At 33.1% G+C, this 24,691-nt stretch overlaps 1 protein-coding gene, 1 long non-coding RNA gene and 1 pseudogene across 4 annotated transcripts; 2 read left to right on the forward strand and 1 right to left on the reverse strand.

Moving 5' to 3' along the window:
• Positions 1-266: 266 nt before the first annotated feature.
• On the forward strand, positions 267-1,722 carry LOC100642515. The gene is made up of 2 exons (XR_001099801.3): positions 267-587; positions 1,091-1,722. It is a non-coding gene; the product is annotated as a nuclear protein 1 (long non-coding RNA).
• On the reverse strand, positions 1,125-15,731 carry LOC100642281 (mediator of DNA damage checkpoint protein 1). 3 transcript variants are annotated; one of them, XM_012321108.2, is made up of 8 exons: positions 15,570-15,731; positions 14,754-14,854; positions 14,488-14,586; positions 8,525-8,623; positions 7,952-8,134; positions 2,740-6,805; positions 2,353-2,661; positions 1,125-2,262 (listed from the first exon to the last, which is right to left on the reverse strand). In XM_012321108.2, exons 2-8 carry the CDS (start codon positions 14,841-14,843, stop codon positions 2,048-2,050), a joined length of 5,061 nt encoding a protein of 1,686 aa, XP_012176498.2. In that variant the 5' UTR covers positions 14,844-14,854; positions 15,570-15,731; the 3' UTR covers positions 1,125-2,047. The 3 variants fall into 3 exon arrangements, with proteins under 3 accessions (XP_012176498.2, XP_048260487.1, XP_048260486.1); XM_048404530.1 differs by having other exon boundaries at positions 2,740-4,503; positions 4,648-6,805; positions 14,754-15,731; XM_048404529.1 differs by having other exon boundaries at positions 2,740-4,018; positions 4,130-6,805; positions 14,754-15,731.
• LOC100642400 lies at positions 9,468-15,356 on the forward strand (annotated as a pseudogene).
• Positions 15,732-24,691: the final 8,960 nt, after the last annotated feature.

Genomic DNA, 24,691 nt, shown 5'->3' on the forward strand with positions numbered 1-24,691 from the left:
GAGAACATTAAGTGTTTTCTAGAAATTTCAAATTCTAATATGCATGTTTTGTTCTTGAAATGTTACTTATACGTTTTTCAATATATTAGGAAATTTAAAATATCCTTTAAACTGGATGATAGTTGTTCTACAATACAAAATATGCAGATAAGAGAGGGATTTATCTCATTAAAACAATTGTTATACCAGGCATTGGATATACTAGAGACATTACTGAGTACTGCGCCTGCGCAGTAATTCTTGTGTAGCCTATATAACTAAGTAAACTGCGTCCAAATAATTCAAAGTAAACCTGCAAGAGGTACAGGAAGAGAGATTTTTTGACTGCGTTTACGCTATTGTTATTTTTCTAAAGCATTTGGAAACCAAGAACTATGTCTGACTACTACGTTGACGAATACGAACACTTCAACTACGATTACGACAAGCATATTTTTACCGGTCACAGTGGAAAACAGCGAAGCAAACGCGAGGCTCTTGCACATACAAATCATTTCGATCCGTGCGGCCATTCCAGAAAGATTCTCACCAAATTGATGAATTCTGAACACAACAAACGGAATGTTGGAAAGACCAAAGCATAAAGAGTAAGTAAAAATTTTTCACTTAATTATGACATAATTTATAATATCATATATTTGTTTGATTATGTTATTGATTCGAGTGCTGCCGGAATGGTCCGCAACCTTGGCCCAGTTTTTGTGTTTATACATACTCTTGTTTCTTTACCTTCGTGCAATTTTAAGTCGCAAAAGCGCATATTTTTTGGTCCAATTAAAACTCGGTGAAAGTTAAAATTCTTTCGCGTTTCGTTGCATGTTATAATAGTTTGCAAATATTGTTGTTTTGTGATTTTGTATCGCTGCGCAATATCTCAGAGATGACTCACTTCTTATTTAAACACATGCTTTTTGTTTTTTGTGATAATAAATACGTATATGAATGAAGAATGTACGTATAAGGATATAAAGTACATATTTTTTCTTAAAGCCTTGAAGAATAGTTTTTATTTGTAAATATTTCTTTAGTATTAAAATAATTTTTTAGTAATCATTCATATTTTTAATAATTTAATTATTATTTATTTCAGAGACTCAGGGTTGCTGTCCAATTTTTGGAGAAAGTATTTGTCAATTCCAACAGATTGAAGTGTTTTGAACACCCTTGAATACAATAAACGATTCTTTCATTTCCTTTATTCTTAGTAATGCATTTAGTCACTGAACATAAATGCTCACTTAGGCTAAGATAATTAGTACTTACTACAAATATGTATTTCATAATCATTATTCTTATTCATGTTATGTTGTAACTTATAAGGTATATATGTATAACTATCTTCTAGACTACTCGATCCAGAACTACCTGAACCTGGATTTCTCTTGATAGATTAAGAAGATAAATAATATTTGTATTGGATTCACACACTATACAAATTTTTTAGGTACAGTGCATCTAGTTATAAATGTTTCATTTCATTGGTATTGAAACACAGTTGCTCAATTTAGAAATTAGAAATTTATTTTACTATGCGAAAACATTTTATTCAATGTGAATATGGAAGAAATTTTCATTTGCATTTGTTTTCTAAGATATTGTAAGTTAAATTTTTGTTATATTCGAAAGAGCAATTTTGAGTTCACTAGGAAGTTGAAGTATTAGATAAAAAAGGTGACTGTACAATTTTGGTGAATAATAAAATTTATATTTATTGAAAAGAAACATTTTAGTATTAATTCAAATCTATGACCTATACCCATACTAAACATTAACATAAACATTGCAAATAGGTGTCAAATGTACATTATGTTTTGTATTAACGATTTGAAAGATGGATGTAAAGAAAATTTCCTTTTTTATATGTATATCAATTATTAATATGTATATATCTATATATGTATTATACAATTAACCATGTACGAATCACACAATATAATATATTTTTTATTTTGTACAAATGCACTTTTTGTAAAAATATTTGAGAAATATATTAATAACTTCCACACTATTTTTCAATACAAGTATTCTTGTTTCATTGAGAAATGAATTATATTAACTTAAACTCATTAAATTCTAATTCTTGTCTTAAAATGCCAGTTAATATAAATTCTGTCGACTGAACGGTAACAGTTTTAGGTGCTTTTGCCAGAAATTTCTTTGCATCTGCTAAGTCCTCTTTGGGAGAGATAATCACTGATTGTTGAGGCCATAACTTCGGTGGTGGTCGAAACAAGGCTTTACCGCCGCATGAAATGATTATATCTGTAAAAAAACATTTTTTAAAGTATAAAGAACCAAGATATATATGTTAAATACAATACACGTCTATAAATTATTAGTTTTAAAACATACTTTTTAATTCTAGTGGTGGCGGCGCAGTGTTCGGTGTTAAGACAAGTGTGTATCCCTTTAAAAGTTTATGTTCTTTTGCTTTTTCTAAGCTCTTTCCTAATTTAAAGCGGAATTTAGCTTCAGCAGCAAGGTCTTTCAATATGTAATTTTCTAATTCTATGAAATGACCAACTTTTTCACTGTTAATCAACCAATCGACTGACACTATTGGTACAGGTAGTGCTAAAGCACATAAAAATTTAACAGTTCTTCGAACTTTGTCTGTAACTAGTACAGTGCACTTTGTCGGATCCTCGACTTGAGAGGCACCTATAAAGAAAAGGGACATTAATTATGACTATGATTAGTTTTAATAGTAATTCTTCTGCAAACAAATCGGATACATACCCAACTTTGTTAACAATTTACTATAATCGTTACTTGAAATACCCGTAAATAAGATTTTATGCTTTATTTTGAATGGTGATTGTGTTGCAAATGAAGAAGACATGCTTCTACGTGTTCTATTGGGAGTTGAAAGTACTGATGTAGTTTCGATACTGGAATTAGTTTCTGAAGTAGGCGTCTCTTCTATGAAATCTTCTTTCTGTCGCTTGTTTTTAGTCTTTCCTGTCGTCTGTTTTTGCTGTTTCTTTCTGAAATTATTCCTTTTATTCGCACTGTTATTCGAAGTAGTTTGATTTGCGAGCATTTCTGCGCTTTCTTCTAGGGAAGAATCCGCAATTGATTGCTGACTTCGAGTTGATCTAATCGATAGTTTGCTATTTCTTTTTGTTTCTTTAGTAGATTCATTTACCGTAGTACTAATTATACTTGAAATATTTTTGGAAACCTTCGCTCGTTTGCTCCTTAATGTAGGCACTTCAAAATATGCGTTATCAGATTCGGATAAAATGGAAGAGGTACTGCTGATTTCCGTGTTATCTACATCCGTATTAATATCTGTATTTCCACGTTTCCTAGTATTTTTCGTTTTGGTACTTGTATTTCTATCCGTATCTTCCTTTCTTTCTGTATCTGAGCCATTTCTATTTCTATTTTGTTTTTTGAGCGCACTGTTCATGATCATTTCTATCTCTTGGGATTCTTCACCAATTTGAGAACTAATGTCGTCCGCTACAAGCTCAGTCTTTCTTGTCGTCTTTCGACTCGGATTTTTTCGTGTTCCTACATTTTTGGTAGTTCTATAATTTTCGTTACTCGATATACTTGAAACAATACTGTCAGATGTTTGAATGTCACAAATGACATTTGTACGCCGATTTTGTCTGATTTTACAATTGTTATCGCTTTCATCCACCAGTTCAGTTGGAGTACTTGATATCGACCCTGTTGGAGTAGACAGAGAAATTCTTTGGACTTTTACTATTGCTTGTTTATCTAAACTTGTTTCATTTGACATTCTATTGTTAGAACCATTTATACTGTTTGATGAATTCTTTTTATCAACATTTGCGGAATTGTCTTTATCATCTATTGTAATCTTCTTTCTACTACTATTACTAATAGGCTTATCTTCATTAACATCATTCTTGCGCTTTTTCGAAGTATTACTATCAATTGCATCTGTTATGCTGAGTGATCTTTTTCTAAAGTGTGACGTGTTTGATACATTTTTTCTCGGAAGTTCAGCGGGTGCTATTTCAACCAGTACTTCCTTTTCCACCTGAAAAACAGACGAACGATCAGTATTCTCTTTGCTAGAATTACGAGTTCTTCTGTTATTCGAAATAGGAGGACTTTGTTTCGCTTTTTCTTGCGAGTGAATAGAGGTTACCGATTTTAATTCTACCAAGGAATCGCTTTCATTAGATTTACATAAATTCTTTGTCTTTTTTATCAATCTTTTGGATTTTCTGCTTGTCCCTTTTTCACCATGTTTGCAAACAGGTATCTTATTAATATCGAAATTGTTTGTATATGAATTTGAAGAACTTTCCGAAATAGTACTAGAATTTGGCTCGCTAATAGTATGATAAGACATAGTGTTTTCCACGTTTCTACAACTAGACGTTCTTCGCGACGATTTTCGTAAAGCTTCTTTCTTTCTTGGGGCAATTTTTACAGATGTTTGTCTTCCCCAGTTATGATTGATATTTATTCTATATTCAGAAGATGTTGATATTGGACTTCCTGGATTCGATAAAGTACCTGAAATGTTAACTTCAGGTAAACCAGCTAATATATCTTCATCGTCGCTTTGTAGTGCTTTAGAGGTTTGTTGAAATTGCTCACAATCGATTGATGTACTCGATGCTTGATCATCTATATTCTTTGAATTCGATTTACTCTTACCGTTTTTAGATATATCAGTTTCTTCTTGAATCATTTTAGCTATGTTTGATGTTTTTGATTTCTTTTCTCTTAATGATATTGATGTTGATGGATCTTTAATTGTAGACTTAAGTGTTGATGAATCTGCAGATACAGATTTTGAAGTTAGTGGGTTTTTAGATATGGATTTAGGTGTTGATGAATTAGTAGGTATAGCGTTCGATATTGATAATTTCATCGTTTTCTTATCTGTTGATAAGTTACTGTCCATGTTAGACTTATGATTTTGTGTGGGAGATATATTCTCACAATCTGACGATTCTAGCACATGTTCAAGAACCTGTGTTGATATTTCTAATTGTTCTTCTATACGTTCTTCCTTTATATCTGCAAACATTGCTTTCAAATTTCTTTCTACACTATCATCTAAGTTCGCTCTAGCCAATGCTTCAAAGTTTGACTCGTTTTTTCTCTTATTAGAAATTGATGATACAGACTTTTGCTTTCCGATTTCATTAATTGGTTGAGTACATGCCATTTCATAATCGATGTCTTCAATACTACATCTATCTGTAACATTTAATACCGAAGGAGGTTCGTTATTGCTCACGTCTAATGGTTTCTCTTTAGTGTTAATTATCTGGTTAGGTGTATTGTCGTCTATTTCAGTAATATCTTCTTTATCAGATTTTTTATTGTTTCCTGTTGAAATAGTACAACTAGTCTCTCTTAAGGAAGATTTATTTGTTGAAAGAATTTGAGTTGGTGTATCATCGAGTTCCTTTGTTCGTATTTCATCATTTATTTCCATATTATTTTTCATTTCTTTCTTGTTAATTGCTTGCGTTGGGTTATTAGAATCTACTTCACTTTCATACTTATTATCTTTTGGTTTTTCATTAGATTTAGGCGATGAATTTTCATCCTTCCGTTTTACTGGTTGAGTAAGCATATCAAATAGATCATCAGACTCTTTACTTGAATTAGCACTGTTCTTTATTTCTTTACTCCTATTAAGCTGCGAAAATTCTACAGCCTGTTTCATTTTCACAGCTATTTCTGTAAAACGACCTTCTTCATCCGTAATTGAATCTTCGCTATCAGAAACTCGATCGTTTGAAGACTTTTTATTTTCTTGACTATCTTTGTACGAATACCTCTGAAACACAACCTCGTTGTCAGAGTCATCACTTACTAAGGAAGCCTGAAACGTGTATTTACGTTCACTTAGGCTTCTAAAGGCATCTTCATCACTTTTATTGACCTGTGTCACAGCTTCAAATATGTTCTTATTATCAGTGCTTTCATTGTTTACATCGCTATTGTTGTTTACACATGAAGTTTTTATTAAAGTCGGTGATTTTGATTTTACTTCATCAGACAGATCGTCATCCTCAATGAAATCTTCTAATTCTTTTGGACCAAGCAAATTTCGACTCATCTCAAGTTCCGAAGTTTCATCTTCGCTTGTTTCAATTTCCTCTAGACGGTTTTGCAAACTTTTCTCAATACCTGGCAATTTTTTATTTTGACTTTCATCTTTATCAGTGTTATTAGGATTGGATGTGCTTTCCTTACCCTTATCTTCTTGTACCACTGTATCATTAACATTACTTCTCACTTCATTCGTTAAATTTCCTTCCTTTTCAATTGTTGTTGCTTCAAGTTTCTCACTATCTCGATTATCTCGAGTTTTTAAATTATGAGTATTAATCTTCTTGGATATTTTCATATCCTGAATATTTATATCGTGCTGCGTTTCTATATCATGAATATCAGTAACTTCTTCTGATACTTCTGCTTGCGTTTGTATATCGTGCATGTCAACCTTTTGTTTCTGTACAGATTTTGTAAGGTTTTTGATGCTGCGCGAAATGCAAATTTTTTGAGTGTCAATATCGTCAATATCAACGTCCGTTTCATCATGGAAATTAAACGAGGAATTTTGCGTTTCCATATCGTATATACTAATTCTTGATCCACCTACGTTTTGTTTTTCTTCTACGTCGAAGTTTTGCGAGTTATCTTGGGCGTCGATAGAGGTATTTTGAATGTTATTTTTCTGTGTGCTGTTAGTGGCGGTCTTCGAAGGCAACGTCGGATATCGAAATACAGACCTTTCCTCTTTACCTTGAGTGGCAGGAATTACGGAGACATTTCCCACCGTGGATGAATTATCCTACATAAAGAATACATATTTGTTAATATATGTATATTTATATTTGAGATAATATATAGTAAATCTTGCAGTTTTTTCCACAAAGCAACGTTAGCATATCTGATGAGTGAAAATAAAGATGGACTCATGTACATATACTTCATTAAGAAGTTATAACAAAAATACAAAATAATAGTAAAGTTTTTCACTTGATGTAATGGCCAAATGAGAACAAATTTTAACGATGAATGCTGAAAAGGACCCGTTCTTTGATTCCTAAGTTCATCAGACATCATGTTACCACAAATTCAGTCGCGAGGAAATAAGTATATTAAGTATATTAAGTAATAAGTTTATTATATACATTAGAAATATATCCATTGAAATTGAGGCATTTAGAAGCAAATGAATCCAAGTGATATTTTTGAAATTTTCGAATCAAGAACAGATCGTTAAATCGTTAAATATTCGTTTTAATTTTGCAAATAATTTAAGTAATCCACTGTTGTATAAAAGCTTCATTTAAAGTCTAGAAAAATTGACTACTAAGTAAATAATATTGAAATAAGTTCGTTCTGTTATAACATTATTTTTCGTATATCCAACAATTCATAAACTAAAAGATAAAATTCGTTAGAAACTTGCATATATGCTCCTTACTATACATGTGATAAGCATTAAATATATGTAACTTAATTTGTTTTTTAAATTTTAATAACTTAATACCATATATTTACTATATTCACATTATATAAGATTTTTTTAGAACATTCGAATTTTAAACGTAATTTCTTCGATATCAGAAAAATTTCACTTGCATCCCTTTGGTTTTAGGTGCCTTGATCAAGAGGAAATTCATTTAAAATTAAATTCTTCATAGAAGTCAATTCGATATTTATAAAACCGGACAACATTTTAAATTGGAACTAATGGAAATATCGTCAATCTATCTTTATCCTTTAACAATAAAAAAAAACCATTTGCTATAAAGTTTTAATTATTTATATGTTTATATGACATGTTTTTCTCATTTCTATTCACAGAATATACTGATATCGTCCCGCATAAATATCTGTGATACTCTCCATAATATATTTGCATTTGATAATATAATTTATAATATATTTATATAATGATTCATATAATCATGAAATCAATGATAATTACAAATGACGAGTCAGGTGTTCCTGGAATGATCATTTGCTGTGTCTTTTGAAGATTTGCCGCTGGGGTTTCTGGTACTAAAGAATCTTCCATCGAATGACAGGTTTTGAAAATTGCCCGGACCGTGCCAAACTCCAGCACGTCTTCATTTTTCAACTCGTAGCATCGATTTGACCTGAGAATTGTCTATAGAGAAAAAAGAAAGAAAGAGAAGAAACATTAAATTATGCTGAAATTTTTTTATGTCACTTAATAATAATATCAGTAAATAATATCTACAAAGCAGATAAAGCAAATATACAGTATCTTTGAACAGAAATATTGAATATTCACTTTATTCAATTGAATATGTAATTAAACATGTTGATTTGTTAGTTTCAGTAATTTCAGATGTTAAACAAGAATGAATAACTTTCCTGCAATCCGAATTAAATTGAATAAGGAACTAAGTAGCTGTTAAATAATTGCTAATAACAACCACCATCTTAATCTAATCTAATCTAAATTAAGATCTAATCTAATGTATCTGTTGTTAGGAATCAATTAAATATAATATATAGATAAAATTTACATTACGTTATTTAATTTTGTTTTATTAGATGAATTCAGGTCACAAATCCACGATTCAGTTCCTTGACAATTAGCTTCGATTTCCGCATGTTTCTTTGATACCGTCTGTAAATTAAATTAATTTCCTTGTCTATAGTCGTTATTTAATACTTTAATATTGACGATAATCTTTATTTTTAGTATATTATTTGTTAGTTCGAAATGTTACGCCTATTATTAAGAGAAAGATTGATAACTTAATTTGAAAACTTTCTTTACAATAAAATTAATTGACCTGGTTTAGCTACAAAAATCCATTGTGTAAAATAATTAGAATTAGATAATTAGAAAATAAAGAACATACATAATTATAAAATTTGTTTCAACCGTTCGCGGAGAGACGCGATCGCGAGATAACGCGTCAACGAGAGTCGTAAATTCTCGTTACGATTAAACGCCACGAACTGATTGATCCCCTATTTCTATTACGAGAATAGAGATGGTTAGGTTTGAGTGTATACGAACAACTACACTGGGTTGGTTGACAAAAGTTTAATAAAAATAACGAAACAACAAGTTCAGTCAAAGATCAACAATTAAAAACGAAAAAGATAACAGTCAAGGTTTGTTTAGCCGTTTGCTTATAACGAGACCTATCGCACTTCGTAGCTTGAGATAGGACGTTATATGTTAGATTCAATTCAATGTGTAACGTTCGACGCGTCACAAGGAACTGATCGACTTTAGATGATTTCTTTGTCTCATTTTTAAGACGACTCCCACTATACTTAGGTCACGCCACCGTTCGCGCCTATGATCACGTATGTCCGTTCTTGCGTGGAAAACGTAACGGACAAAATTCGAAGTTTCGAGAGCTCGCTGCTTGGCGACAACTATGCGCTCGTCGATACATTGTATATGATCCGGTGGTCAGATAAGACGATCTGACTGCAACATTGTAGGGCCGCGAGCGACGGTTAGAAAATACAGCCTGTGGTAAGCCTCGTGGAGTAACAAAATTGTTAAACTACATATCTATATCTATTTTTCTAATTATATCATCGTTATCAGGTATCATATTATGTAGAAATGTCATATCTTAATGTACACTCTGTGAATACCGGATACTATAATTTATGCAAAAATTATATTATCTCAAAAAATATGATTAGTTTGGATGTAGAAAATACAAACAGAACAGATTCATTCCGTTTTATTATACAACCTTAAGTAAGGATATTCTAGAAACTTTATACGAGAAAAAGAATTGTTTTAATGCATCAATATATGTTTGTATCGAATTTTTGAGTAATTTCTTTGTTTGATTAAGTTTGAAATAATGATAAGACAAATGTAAATAAATATGTATTTGTATTAATAGGTAGCCTTATTTAAATAAAATTTCATATTTCGATATTTTTATTAGTATCAATTTTTAATATTTCTAATAGTACCTGATCTTTAGCCCTCAAAAATATACTTTTATCAAATCTATGTAAATTAAAATCATCTATAATCAAATAATTTCCTATACATTTTAATCAGGGAGAACTCATTAAATAACTATACCTATTTTCCAGTTAGAAACAAAGTCGGGTACTTGTGCACTCCTCGTCAAAAAGATAATCCAGGTGTGTTATCTTTAATTTCTCAATGACGCATGTGAAGTTTTTTTGTCTGTAACATATACTATCAAATCATTATGAGCTCAGGATATGCGGCTTACTAGAATTACGTCACAATGTCGTAGATGTTTGTATACAACAAAGAAAAACTGTTCCATACTAAGGTCTAAATGATAACAAATTCTGTTAATATGTTTAGAAATTGCTCATTAGTTCATGATCCATAAACGAGCAAAGATTACAGTACAATATTATATAAATTTGTAAGTATGGGACGCGGCAAAAAATTAAACGAGTCTGAAAAAAGCAAATTCTTGAACCAAAACAGCAACAGTTATCAGTAGCAAAAATATCGAAAGTAATAAGAAGAAGTCGTAGAGTAATACACAATTTCTTAAAAAATGTTAAAGATCACGGCAAAAAGAAAAGTACTGGTCGCCCGTCGCCGTCCGATCGTGATAAGCGAGCAATTTTGCGTGTAGTTTCCAACTCGCATTAACGCAACTCGCGTTAACAACGAAGCAAATAATGGAAAAATTTAGTGTCAGTGCCAGTGTTTCAAGTGTTTGTCGAGTTCTACTATCCTGCAAAGATATTAAGATATTAAAATTGAAAAAGAAACCTTCGTTAACAACGAAACACAAAGTGAAACGTTTACCTTTGCAAAAGAAAGAATGTATTGGAAAAAGAAATGGAGAAGAGTACTATCTTCAGATAAAAAAGATTCAACTTGGATGGTCCTGATGGGTTCCAATATTATTTTCATGACATAAGAAAAGAGACGATGTCAGCAATTCGACGACAAATGGGAGGAGGCAATGTGATGGTTTGGGCCAGCATCGGTTATTTCAGCAAGACAAGTATCAAGTTCGTCGATGGGAGAATGAATAGTGTCCGATAGATAAATTTTAATCAAACAAGAAATAAATAATCACGCAGTATGTATTTCTGGACCTGATTATGTCTTTTAACAAGATAATGCATCTGTACATACATCAAGATTAGTCCAATCATATTTTAAAACAATATATCTATTTTGCTGTGGCCTGCACGCTCCCCGGACCTTAATATTATTGAAAATTGCTGGGCAGAACTTGTTCACGGCGTATACGCGAATTGAAAGTAGTATCGACACGTACAAGAATTAAAAAAATGCAATTGTACGCGAATGGGATACTTTAAGTCAAAATTCTATCCAGAAACTATATAAATCGATACCAGATCGTATAATAAAAGTAATAGAAAATAAACGGGATGTACCTATTATTAGGTAAGTATATATGTTTGATAAGTTATTTATAATAACTAATATTATAATATTATAATAACATAATTATTGTTAGTTACAATTTATGTTGATTATTACTTTCTTATTGTACATGTGTTATCATTTCGTTCTTAAAATGAAACAATTTTTTTTTTCACACTAAACCTCATAAGATTTTTAATTATTTTTAACGAACAGCATATCCTGAGCTTATAATGTTTTGATATTATACGTTACAGACGAAAAACTTTGCACGCATCATTGAGAAATTAAAGATAACACACCTGGGTTATCTTCTTGACGAGGAGTGTAATAAGATATGTAGATAGCAGCGATCAAACGAATTATTATAATCCCTACAATCACGGTTTTACAATCATTATCTTTCTAAGCCTTGCGGTTATCACGAATTATTATCTGAACTACTATAGATTGATAGTAATTTATTTAGATCGAGATTTCCTACGTACGAGTAACTACGTCCAAGCAAGCGAAAGCAGAGAAGGTGCGTAATAAATAAACGAGTGATCGAGTTAGCATCATTCCATCGAAGATGACGAGACTATCGTTCTTTCTACTCCTTCCCGCTCTTGTGACTCTGACATAGAACTTAGAGGATGCGCCTAAGCTAAAGATTCCTTTGAGTGCGATTAAGAGATATAGTGTTCGCCGATGGAAGACAGTACGAAGCCTATGAAGGAATTCCTTATACCTTGCCGCCAATCGGTAAATTTCGATTCAAGGTAAAGAATGTGAACCAGTTTCTCATTCAGAATTCAGACTCTAAATAGGAAAAATTACGTAACATTAGAAATGCTCATCGATAAAACATAAAAATATATTACATAAGAAATATTATAAATTATTGTATGTTATATAATTTGGAGTTATATTGATTAAATAATAGGAATTAATTTTCGTTTTCTTTAGTCTTTCCAAAGGCTACCATCATGAATGGGCGAGCTTCCGGCGACAAAATTTGGATTCCCTTGTATGCAATATTCTTAATTGCCTCAAGATCCGAATGATAGAGCCGAGAGTGCCGAAAATTGTCTTATTTGAATATTTATGCGCTGGTAGATAGAAGAACATCTGAATCGTTATCAGATACTTTCTGGATCCATGGCGGTGCTTTTCAATTAGGTAACGAATGTTTATGGTGCCAAATACCTCATGGATCGTGACGTTGTATTTGTTACATTCAATTATCGTTTAGAAATGTTAGGTAGTTGTATATTTTTAACAGCGACAGTAGCTGTAGTTTCTTAAGGTATCCTCAGCACTGAAGATGGCATAATTCTTGGTAATATGAGACTGAAGGATCAAAGTATGGCACTACGATGGGTTTCAGAAAATATCGAATGGTACGGTGGTCCAAAGAGGGTGACTTTGGTCGGTTTGAATGGTAGTGCTAATGTTCATTATCATTATTTATCTCCTATGAGTGCTGGTCTTTTCCAAGTTATTTACGAAAAATATCATCTCTTTTCAAGAACATTTTAATATTTCTTAACACATTTTTAATCATTTACTTTGATTATATTTCACTATAAAGAATTTTTATCATATCTTTTGATTTCTTGGAATACAGGTGGTACCTCGATCAGTAGTATGGCTTTCGACTGCTGAATTTAAAAAGAGTATTTTTTAGATAAATCCAAGCAATTGGATTTTCTTATGAGTGCTCCACAGATAACATTAGAGAGATGGTGTGTTGTCTTAGATACCATCCATCTAAAGCTGTAGTTCAAGCCCTTGATGACTTCATGATAGGTATTTTTTATTATCATTTCATTTTACTATTAATAGTATATTAATATTATTGATTTGATTGTTGATTCAAAATTAATAATCTGATTATAGCGGTTTTATTATAATCCATTCATACCATTCGGTCCTCTTCCAGAAAAATTCGGTGATGAACCATTTATTGATTGTACTCCTATTGAAATTGTTAGTAGAAATGATGCTCAAGATGTTCCAGAGGTGACTGGAGTTACCAGTGAAGAAAGATTATATCCAGTTGTCGGTAAGAAATATGTAATAATAAAAGTGGAGAAACATTTGTGTGATTGTGACTTATAATCACAAATTCTACAGAATTTATCGCTATCCAGAAGCTTTAAAAATGTCGAATGAAAATTGGGATCTTCTTGCACCTTATTTCTTGGATTGTAATTATACTCTTCCTAGAGAAAAGCATGTTGAAGTTGCCAAATTCATAAGAAATCATTATTTTGGATGAAAGAAAATTGATGACACAACGATACAATCCTTGATTCAAGTAGCTAATGATAGATTCTTTGTTGTTGATAGTGAAAAGTCTGCCAAATGCAGGCTAAACTTAATCAATAACCTCTTTGATATTACTATTATATCTACAGAGGCACATACAGTGTCAGTGATACCATGAGTAGAACTACTAACAATTATGGTATATTATTTAGATCTTATTTAGATTATATTATCTAGGCTAGAACTAGCAAAGAAAAAGAAGACAAGTGTACTTATTTGATATTTTATACAGGTGTGACTCATGCACACAATGTATTCTCAGTATCGCTCAGTATCTTCATCCCACAACAATAACAGATGATATTAAAATGTAAAGAGTATTGACCGATTTCTGGGCATCATTTGCAACAAATGAGTAAATATCTTCAATTGCGCAAATTAAAATAATTTAAAAGAATCTTACTTATAGCAATTTATGTTATATCTTATACATGTATATCTTTTAAACTGATCAGGGTGTCAAATATTGGTGGTGTTCAATGGCCAAGATTAAATCAAAATGAAAAGTTATTTCATTATTTGTATATTGCTGGATCAGACAAAATTCAGATGGGTAGGGGTATAAATTTTGATCAAAGAGATTTTTGGAATTCTATTGACTTTAATGAAAATAAATTATATACTGCGTCTGATATATTAAGAGAAGAATTATAAGAATATTGTTTACAAATTTCTGTTAAATTACATAAATATTAAAATATTAAATTACATAAATTCAAGATTAATAATGATGAGCATGTTCGTTTAAAAATAAAGAGATTTACATATATATACATATAGAGGATTACTTAAAGGTTACTCACCGGATTATTTAATACTACATTGCAATCTGGATGTCGTCCAATTTGTGTAATTCCTCCTTTGATTTGAAATGTTTTAGAATCAATACATAACACCCCAATCTAAAACATAAAATAATAGAGTTAATATGAAAAATAAAAGAGAAGTGAAAAAAACGTTAGTTTAGAAAAACGTTAAAAATATAAATATTGTTGGAATAAAATGTTATGAAATATGAGTATTACTAGAATATTAATATTGGATTCGTAAGTATTTGATTCATCTTTACCACTATTTTACTTTGTTGAGAAGAATAAGAAATTTTTTGTGTTGGTGTGGAATCATAATCTTCGTAAATTTGCGTTGCTAGGATATCCATTCTGAAAACAACTTATTTGGATGACATAAATTATATGTGGCTTTTAAATATTTCCCTTTTTTTAAGATTATGAAATTTTTGTGGCATAACCTCATTTAAGACGTAGATGCTTAGAGGATTTACTAGTAATTACAATAGACCAATGAATGCTTGATTAAACAAGAAATATGCACGTACAACCACACATGAATGCACAAATCGGTATATTACTTATAATAATATTATAACTAAATATTTGGTACAAATAACACTTAGCAAGAAATATCACACACTACAAATGACGGATGCTACCACAGTGATGGTGCTACAAACATTATCATATGCTTATTTCCGCCGATTCCCTCCACTGGTAATTTAATTATGTATAACACAAATATAAGGTTGATAACATAGGAATAATGGGAATCGGGATCACGGTTGTATATAAAAGTCTAGAAACTCCCGTAGAGGCGGTAAGTGTGAATTTGTTTGCAATAGGGCGCTTCAATCGAGAAATTAGAACTTGCTGAAATGTACTCTGAGCAAAAATGTACACTGAGTCGCGTATCGGTAAAGTATCTTTACCGGCGCTAAAAGAATTTAATATCGGTTGTTAGTCACTTGTACATATTTTGCACACGATTTTAAGAGTCAGAAGGACAGAGGAGGGCCTTTTGAGTAATGACTGCAAATATTTATAATAAACACTAAATTTTTGCTGATTCTTTACACTTCTCACTCAATTACTTTCTTCGTCTGCTTAACGGGTTCTGTCTGGCGGTTCCTCTCTCTTCTAAAAAAGCGACGCTTTTGCTGGCGTCCACGTGCCTTAGGCGGGTTTCCATTTGTCACTTCGTTATAATTTATTTTAACTACGATTAACCTGCTGTGCAAGTGACCAGGATTTGCTGTGTGACGCCATCGTGTAAAAACAGCTCGAACCTGGTTATCTCTGTCTCTTTCTGTTTCTCCTTAAGGCGGTCGTGTACTCGACTCACGGATCATTAAATAGCAGGGGGATCTAAGGAAAAAGCAATAAATACCAACTTTTACGTACACGATTATTATGTATTATTTTCTATGTAAATAAGGTTTAATAAATGTTATATAATATAAACATCTTTTTCTTTATTAAAAATAACAAGCTGGTTTAATGCTCAATCTACCACTTCTTTTGCAAAAGATCGCGCGGGTAGATTTACGTCTGAATATCATGCTTTCCTTCTTTACGACTTGTACGAGGTATATAAGTACCTTCGATTCCCATGTAGATCAAAATAGAACTTTTACTTACTTATTAATAATTTAATTATTGATTTGTAAAAATTAAACTAATAATTTACAACATTTCAACTATTACTTTATAACATTTAAGCCATTAATTTATAATATTTAAAATATTAATTTAAAATATTAGATCTATTACTTCATAACATTTAAGCCATTAATTTATAACAAATAAACTAAAAATTTATAACAGTTACGTTATTCATTTATAACAATTTATTATTAATCTAAAACAATTACTCCATTAATTTTTAACAATTATATTATTAATCTATGACAATAGGCTTTCACTAATTGAAAATAATCATACTATTAATTTATAATAGTTATATCGCTTGTTTATAATAGAACGGTTATTTTCATCATAAACTGGTATTCAATATAAATTAACACAGTTCTAAATCAAAAACTAGTATCACAGAACTGTAAATTTAGTTTCAGCCTGTAAAAATTATTATAATCATAAAAATGGTTATTGTAACAAATTGTTGAAGGCGTCAATTTACAATAAAAATTAAAAAATTACTAAATTTCATTGCGTTATAATGGAAAAACCTTTTATGACATCAGCAAACCGTTACTGTTTGTTTCACCTTCCGTCACTTTGTCAAATGCAACCCATCATGTATATAAGGAACGTGTGATTCGTGCGCGAGCTCTTTTGTGTGTGAACTCCCGTACCGTGAAGATCGAACAAAAATCGAAGAAAAACCTTCGCGAAGTAAATTATCAAATTATAATATTGAAGGTTACATTAGGTAACATTATTTTATGACATTTAAACTATTAATTTATAACATTTAAGCTATTAATTTACAACATTTAAATTATTACTTATAACATTTAAGTCATTAATTTACAACGTTTAAACTATTAATTTGTAACATTTAAATTATTAATTTATAACATTTAAGCCATTAATTTATAACATTTAACCCACTAATTTCTTACATTTAAACTATTAATTCATGACATTTAGGCTATTAATTTATAACATTCTAACAATTAATTTACAACATTTAAGCTATTACTTATAAAATTTAAGTTATTAATTTCTAACATTTAAGATATTAATTTATAACATCCAATCCATTAATGTAAATCAATTGCTCCACTAATTCTTAACAATTATACCAATAATTTATAACCATATCAGTAACAAGAATTTATTTTAACTAAGACAGTTTTGTATGAACAATTCCGTAGTCTTTTTATTCGAACATGGGTAACGTTCGATATACAATTTATATTTATTTTAAAATATATTTCATATTTCATAATAGATCATTTCTTACTTATTTGGAATACTAAGATGGAAGTAAAGACGATTAAATAAATTATTGTTCTATTTCCGATGTATGAAATCATTCTCTTATTTCAAACGAATTTTTGACGAATTATCTTATTGTTTTAAATTGAGTTACATCACAACAATTCACTTATCGAATTCCATTTTTTTTGCTATATTATGTAAATTTACTACAGTTAACGTCATAAACTTGCGACTTAGTAACAGTTAGATTCAAATACCTCGAAACAAGGTTTCGCGTACGTTTGTACAATATTCTTTAAGTATATTTAGTATATTTAGTGTATTTAGTATATTTAGTATATTTAGTGACGAACTTTTGAATTCTTGCAGATATTTTCCAATATTTATAACACGCGACTACAGTGTATTAGTAGAATGTATATTTCGTATTCTAATAACGAAAATTCACAGTATATATTCTAATGGCGAACAGTATAATTCTTGCAAACGATTGCATTGCATTCATGGTATTCGTAAGCATTCGAGAAATATCTCACAATTTTCAACTAATATTTTTCATATTTGTTCCAATTTCTTAATAATAATTTTTAAGTGTAAAGAAATAGCAGTATTTTCTAAATAAACGTTCAATAGGAAAAAGAAGAAAATTGTCGAAACGACGTTTCGCTTCTTTTCCACCCCCCACCCCCGTCCTTAAACTGCTTTATTTTCAGGGAATATTTGTGACCGCGCGCAATGCGGTTGTAGAGTCAGTGTTTGCAACGCAATAGTTTCTTTTCAATATTTTAAAATCACGATAGTTTTGTTCAAATTCGATTCGAAAATAATAAAATTTTATCAATCAAATTTGTACGCGATATTAGAGTTCTTGTTCGCCGATCATAATTTAAGCGGTCGCGGTAACGTAGTCTTTTATTTTTCTTTTTTTATATATTTATTTTTTTGAATATTCGTTTCCGGTATTAGAGTCAGTGCCTCCCTCAAGAGGATAAAGCCTCTCCAGGAGCTCAAGAATGTAAGTAGTTTTATATATAATAAAATAAGTGTTAAAGTCTTAATACCGAATTATGAAACAAATGACTAACATATTTAAGAAATCATTAGATTCGTAATTTTTAGACGTTAAACTTTCACATTAGAGTTTTAGTTTTTATGCTTATCAGATTTTATTAGAATTTCAATCTTTATTATTATTAAAGTTACTAAAGTTAATAAACCTTCACTTTTCATTATCTCTAACTTTTTAAATAATCAGCAATCACTCATCGTGTTTTGTTCTGTAACAGATTTTTCGTAACCTTCATTTCCACCACTGGACCTTACACGGTTCCTGCCTGATGTCAGTCTCCCTGATGATATTCGCTGGGGTAACGCAGCATCTATGGTACATCCTTTATTTCTCCGCTTCGAACGGTGAGTCGCATGCATTTCTGTTCCTCCGGTCATCCAATCATGTCGTAGGATGAAAGGTCCGAATCGGCACGGGTGACCGGTTGTATTACGTAGAATTCTTTTGCGAGCATAGTGACCGCGGGTATTTCTTATACCCGTGAGTAGTAACACTCATTTTTTCAAATTTATTACTTTAGGATAGGTCTTCTTGCACATCGCGACTATAATAATTAGTTTAAACATATACACTTGAGAATATATTAGTGTTTTTTTTATAAATATGCATGTTAATATTCCGTATGAATATTTGCAAATGGCAAATATCTACACGAATATACCTATTTGACATAAATATACTTGAATTTAAGCAATGAATCGATCGGGACAATATTAAGTCACGTTCGTTTATTTCATTTCGGTTAGAATTTAAAATATAAGTCAAAATACATTTTTTCCCGTATAAGAATGTGTGAAATTTTACGTGCAAGAGGACATTTCGCAACAGGCAGATTTTTTAATCAAAGCAATAATTTTGAACATTGCTTTTGCATTTTCGAGTTGTGCTTTGATAAAGAGATCGTCTGAGATTATTTCTTTCTTAGTAATATATTTAGAGTCAATTATTTCATTTGATCGAGTCTCAGTCTTTTTCAATTAACGCTACCTTTTTTGCAATATTAAAATTTTGTTTTAATTTATTAAATTAATAAGTAGATTTAATCAGATACAAAGTACTAAAATATAAAATCAAAGAACGTTAGTCCGTTAAATAAAAGTTACACAAACTAATCCTCTTTTTAGATCAGGATTTTCAGGTTTAACCCTTTCCGTGCCCATTGTCAGGATCTCATTCACGTGCCCAGGTGTTACTTGAATGGGAGAAAGACATTGGGCACGATGATCTAGAATTAAGTAATGTAATAATTTCTCAGCGACTGACGATGTGTTAGTGTATCGTGCACGACGTATTTTCCACATAATGTGTGTGTGTTGTTAGGCCGTGGAATTGCGTCGCTTTCTCTTATTCGTTAAAACTTCAAATATTAAAAATGTCGAGACACATATCGACTCAATTTACGTCTTGATACAATTACAATTCTGATAATATCATCTACGTGATTAAGTGTAACCACGCTTTTCATATTGTCGTCAATTACAATTATAATTCCAAGTTTACTTACATTTATTTTAACGATATCATTTCCTCAGACGTGTTGTATCACGTTTCACGCAATGGTCACTAGCCTTCGTCAGTCGATTTCAGGAAAAAGGTAAGTACCTTAGAGTGTGCACGTTATGTTAAGCTCGGGCGTCGGAGGCGTCCCGGGACGTTCTCTCTAGTGTAGGATCTTTGCGCCCGGGCGTTTGTGTGAGAACCGTGGAGTGGGTGTGTTGGTGTGCCTGTTTTGCCATTTTTTAAATATAGCGCTAGGTAGGATAGGTAGTATACTTTCTGGTGTGTCTGTTAATTATAAGTAGGTAGGGCCGGGCAGGTTGGCACAGTCTCAGGTCGGGTAGGCGCGTTTTCGCGTGACCAACCTGTTTCTGGAAATATATTTGAAAAATCGACAGTGAAACTGGCATGAGTAGAGCATGCTCTCGTCTCTGGTTTTGCCTTTCGATTTTTCGAATTTCGCGGTCGTGGCCGCGAGTAGGCTCGAAACGAACGTTTATTGCTCGAGCATGCACATGCGAGCGGGCAACGATCACCGCTGTGATCGTTGGTCAGTCCATGTGCACTTCAATCAGTTTCCGCGATTTATATTTTTATTTTACCTTTATAAGTTTTTCTTTTGTTTGCGATTTAGAAGTCTCGAGCTTAGATTTAAGTTTCAGCGGGCATTGCGCCCGAAGAAAGAAGAGGCTATAAGCCGAAGAGGCCCGGCAAACTGCCACTCAAGAGGGCAACTACTAATGGCTCCCCATCCTCTGGGTCATCCAGAGCATGGGAAGTCATTATTGTTACTACTTTGTCATTATGCTCGCTTTTAGTATTTGTAGTAGTAGTAGTAGTAGTAATAGTAGTAGTAGTTTTTATTTTTTTGGCCGATGTATATATTGGTCCATCGTCCCATTGGGCAAATCGCGATTTTTTTTATTAGTGTTGCGATGAATTAATTACGGGTTGTATTAGAGTTGCGAAATAACATCGCGGCTTTTCTTTAGTGTGGCAAGAGAATGATTACGGTTTGAATTAGAGTTGCGATAAAATGATAATCGCGTTTGCTTTAGAGTTGCGAATTACGATATCGCGATTGTCTTTTACAATTTTTAGAATTTTTCCTGTTTTCTATTGTTTAAAATTATATTGTAAAAATGTTAGTTCTCAATTAATTTTATAATACTGCAAGTAGCAATATCAGAATATTTTTTATATAGTAAATAGTAATTTTGATTAAATTCACTTTAAGAGTTAGTGTTGCGATATTGTTCCATTGCGAGTTCTACTTATTTTTCCTGTTAGCGTTGTGATAATGAATGATCGCGTTTTGTTAAGTAGAGTTGCGTTCACAAACTGCCCAAACGCTCCGACTGCATTTGTCGGACACAGCTCCTGGATCACACGTACAGCCTAAAGAGCTGTATAAGTGTGATCGTGCATCGGCAACCGCCTAAATGGTTGCACTGTGATCTCTCGCTATTAGCGTTGCGTATTTTTTAAATATGAGTGTATCGATTTATATTTATTAGTGTTGCGTATCAAATTTCGGGAATTTTCAGACATTTTTTTTTAATGGTAGATTAATTAATATTGCAGATATAACGAAGCACTCTTCGCATTTGATTTTAAGTATTTCCTGCTTCATAAATATTAGTAGTAAATTAGCGTTGCGAAAGAAGAATATTCAGTTCCACTCTCGGCGTGTTGATCGGGTTTATGTAGAGTGGAAGCCTATCGAATTTTAGTAGCCCTCCTAGCTACTGTTTTGTTTCCGTTTCAGCGCCCCTTATTAATGTGCCCCTTATTACTATGTTTATTACTGAAAATACTGCTATAAGACATTTTTCTTTGTCACCGTTAACGTTACCATGATTGCTAAAATACAGAACTTTATTACGAATGTATAATATATATTTACTTGTATGAAATTGTGAGCGATTTCATGCGTAACAAAGTATTATAATGAAATATTTTAACGTTCCTATGAAGGCTTGAAATATTTTTTAAAATTTAATTCATTGCTATTGGAATTAATGCTGGTGATTATTTGTTCTTAGAATCATAACTTTTAGAATTTTTTTGACCGCGATATTTTTAATTTTTTAATAGTAATGTAGAATTTTATAAATATTCGAATTTCATTTGCATGAAACAAAAGTTCATTCGATCGTCGTTCGTTTGTAACAAAAATTCTGAACAAAATGATTTATGTGCATATCTTTCGGTTCACTGTGTTGTAAGTCACTATGTTGTTGTAGGAAATAACAGATAGTGTTAAAAGTTAAAAGACGAAGCAAGTGATTTTCTAATAATCGGGTTTTCTCTTATCTTAGTTATTTCAAATGAAATTTTCAAGTTTTAATTCAGTTTAAATTCAATTACTTAGAATTCTTGTTTTCAACGTAACCCTAGTTTCGATTAAAAAGATACAAATGATACTCTATTTCTGCTAAAATTTAACCAAGAATAATTTGATCTATAATTGACCATTATTAGCAGTTTATTTTTCATGTATAAAATGTTCTCGTTTTAAAGATGCCTGTTTTTTTCATATACCAAGTCCAGTAAATGAGTCTGTTTCAGATTTATCAATTTACAGAAAAAATATTACAGTTACATATATGAACATTTCATAGCATATTAAATATGTATACTAGATACACAAATGATTTTTCTTTCATTGTCTGATTGTTCAGGCCTCTTTCTGTTTTGCCTTTTTTAAAAGAAGCATATTGCTTCACGTTGGAGTATATAACTTTTCGATATCTTTATAAGCTTAGTACAACGAGTCGTACGTCTCTTTTGCAAGACTCTAAACTGTATATGCAGTGTCAATAGCTTCATTTTCCATTTCTCGTTCCAAGTTAGACAAATGTATCTTTCATACCGAATGTTGCTAGTACGGATGCGAATTATTGTACAATGTTTGTACTGATAGATGTAATTATTTTCAGCTTAATCAGTTGATTAATTTTTGGAAGAAGACTATATCAATCAGTACAAACATTGTACAATTCAATAATAAGCTAAGAACTATAATTCAATACTAAGCTAAGAACCACACTAATACAGTACAGTTTGAATTACGAAAATCTACGAAGAGAATTTTGGATAATCTAAACTGGACTACAACGTGGGACACCGTGGGAAATCGTGGGACACCGTGGGACACCACTGGTCCAGTGTGGGTCTCCAAAAGCCGCGAAAAGAATTTTGTATGATCTGGACTGGACTGCAACGTGGGACATCGTGGGACACCGTAGGACACCACTGGTCCAGTTTGGGTCTCCAAAAGCCGCGAAAAGAATTTTGGTTGATCTAGACTGGACCGCAACGGGGGAACCGCTGGTCCAGTTTAGGTCTCCAAAAGCCGCGAAAAGAATTTTGGATGATCTACACTGGACTGCAGCGTGGGACACCGTGGGGCACCGTGGGACACCACTGGTCCAGTGTGGATCTCCAATAGCCGCGAAAAGAATTTTGGTTGATCTAGACTGGACCGCAACGGGGGAACCGCTGGTCCAGTTTAGGTCACCAAAAGCCGCGAAAAGAATTTTGGATGATCTACACTGGACTGCAGCGTGGGACACCGTGGGGCACCGCGGGACACCACTGGTCCAGTGTGGATCTCCAAAAGCCGCGAAAAGAATTTTGGATGTTCTACACTGGGCTGCAACGCGGGACAACGTGGGACAACGTGGGACAACGTGGGACAACGTGGGACAACGTGGGACAACGTGGGACACCACTGGTCCAGTGTGGATCTCCAAAAGCCGCAAAAAGAATTTTGGATGTTCTACACTGGGCTGCAACGCGGGACGACGTTGGACACCGTTGGCCAACGTGGGACAACGTTGGACACCGTTGGACACCGTGGGACAACGTGGGACAACGTGGGACAACGTGGGACAACGTGGGACAACGTGGGACAACGTGGGACAACGTGGGACAACGTGGGACAACGTGGGACAACGTGGGACACCGTGGGGCACCGTGGGACACCACTGGTCCAGTGTGGATCTCCAAAAGTCGCGAAAAGAATTTTGGATGTTCTACACTGGGCTGCAACGCGGGACAACGTGGGACACCGTGGGACAACGTGGGACAACGTGGGACACCGTGGGACAACGTGGGACACCGTGGGACACCGTGGGGCACCGTGGGACACCACTGGTCCAGTGTGGATCTCCAAAAGTCGCGAAAAGAATTTTGGATGTTCTACACTGGGCTGCAACGCGGGACAACGTGGGACACCGTGGGACAACGTGGGACAACGTGGGACAACGTGGGACAACGTGGGACAACGTGGGACAACGTGGGACAACGTGGGACAACGTGGGACACCGTGGGGCACCGTGGGACACCACTGGTCCAGTGTGGATCTCCAAAAGCCGCAAAAAGAATTTTGGATGTTCTACACTGGGCTGCAACGCGGGACGACGTTGGACACCGTTGGCCAACGTGGGACAACGTTGGACACCGTTGGCCAACGTGGGACAACGTTGGACACCGTTGGACACCGTGGGACAACGTGGGACAACGTGGGACAACGTGGGACAACGTGGGACAACGTGGGACAACGTGGGACACCGTGGGGCACCGTGGGACACCACTGGTCCAGTGTGGATCTCCAAAAGTCGCGAAAAGAATTTTGGATATTCTACACTGGGCTGCAACGCGGGACAACGTGGGACACCGTGGGACAACGTGGGACAACGTGGGACAACGTGGGACAACGTGGGACAACGTGGGACA

Source organism: Bombus terrestris, chromosome 3 (genome assembly GCF_910591885.1).
Source record: "Bombus terrestris chromosome 3, iyBomTerr1.2, whole genome shotgun sequence".
NCBI classification, from domain to species: Eukaryota; Metazoa; Arthropoda; class Insecta; order Hymenoptera; family Apidae; genus Bombus; species Bombus terrestris.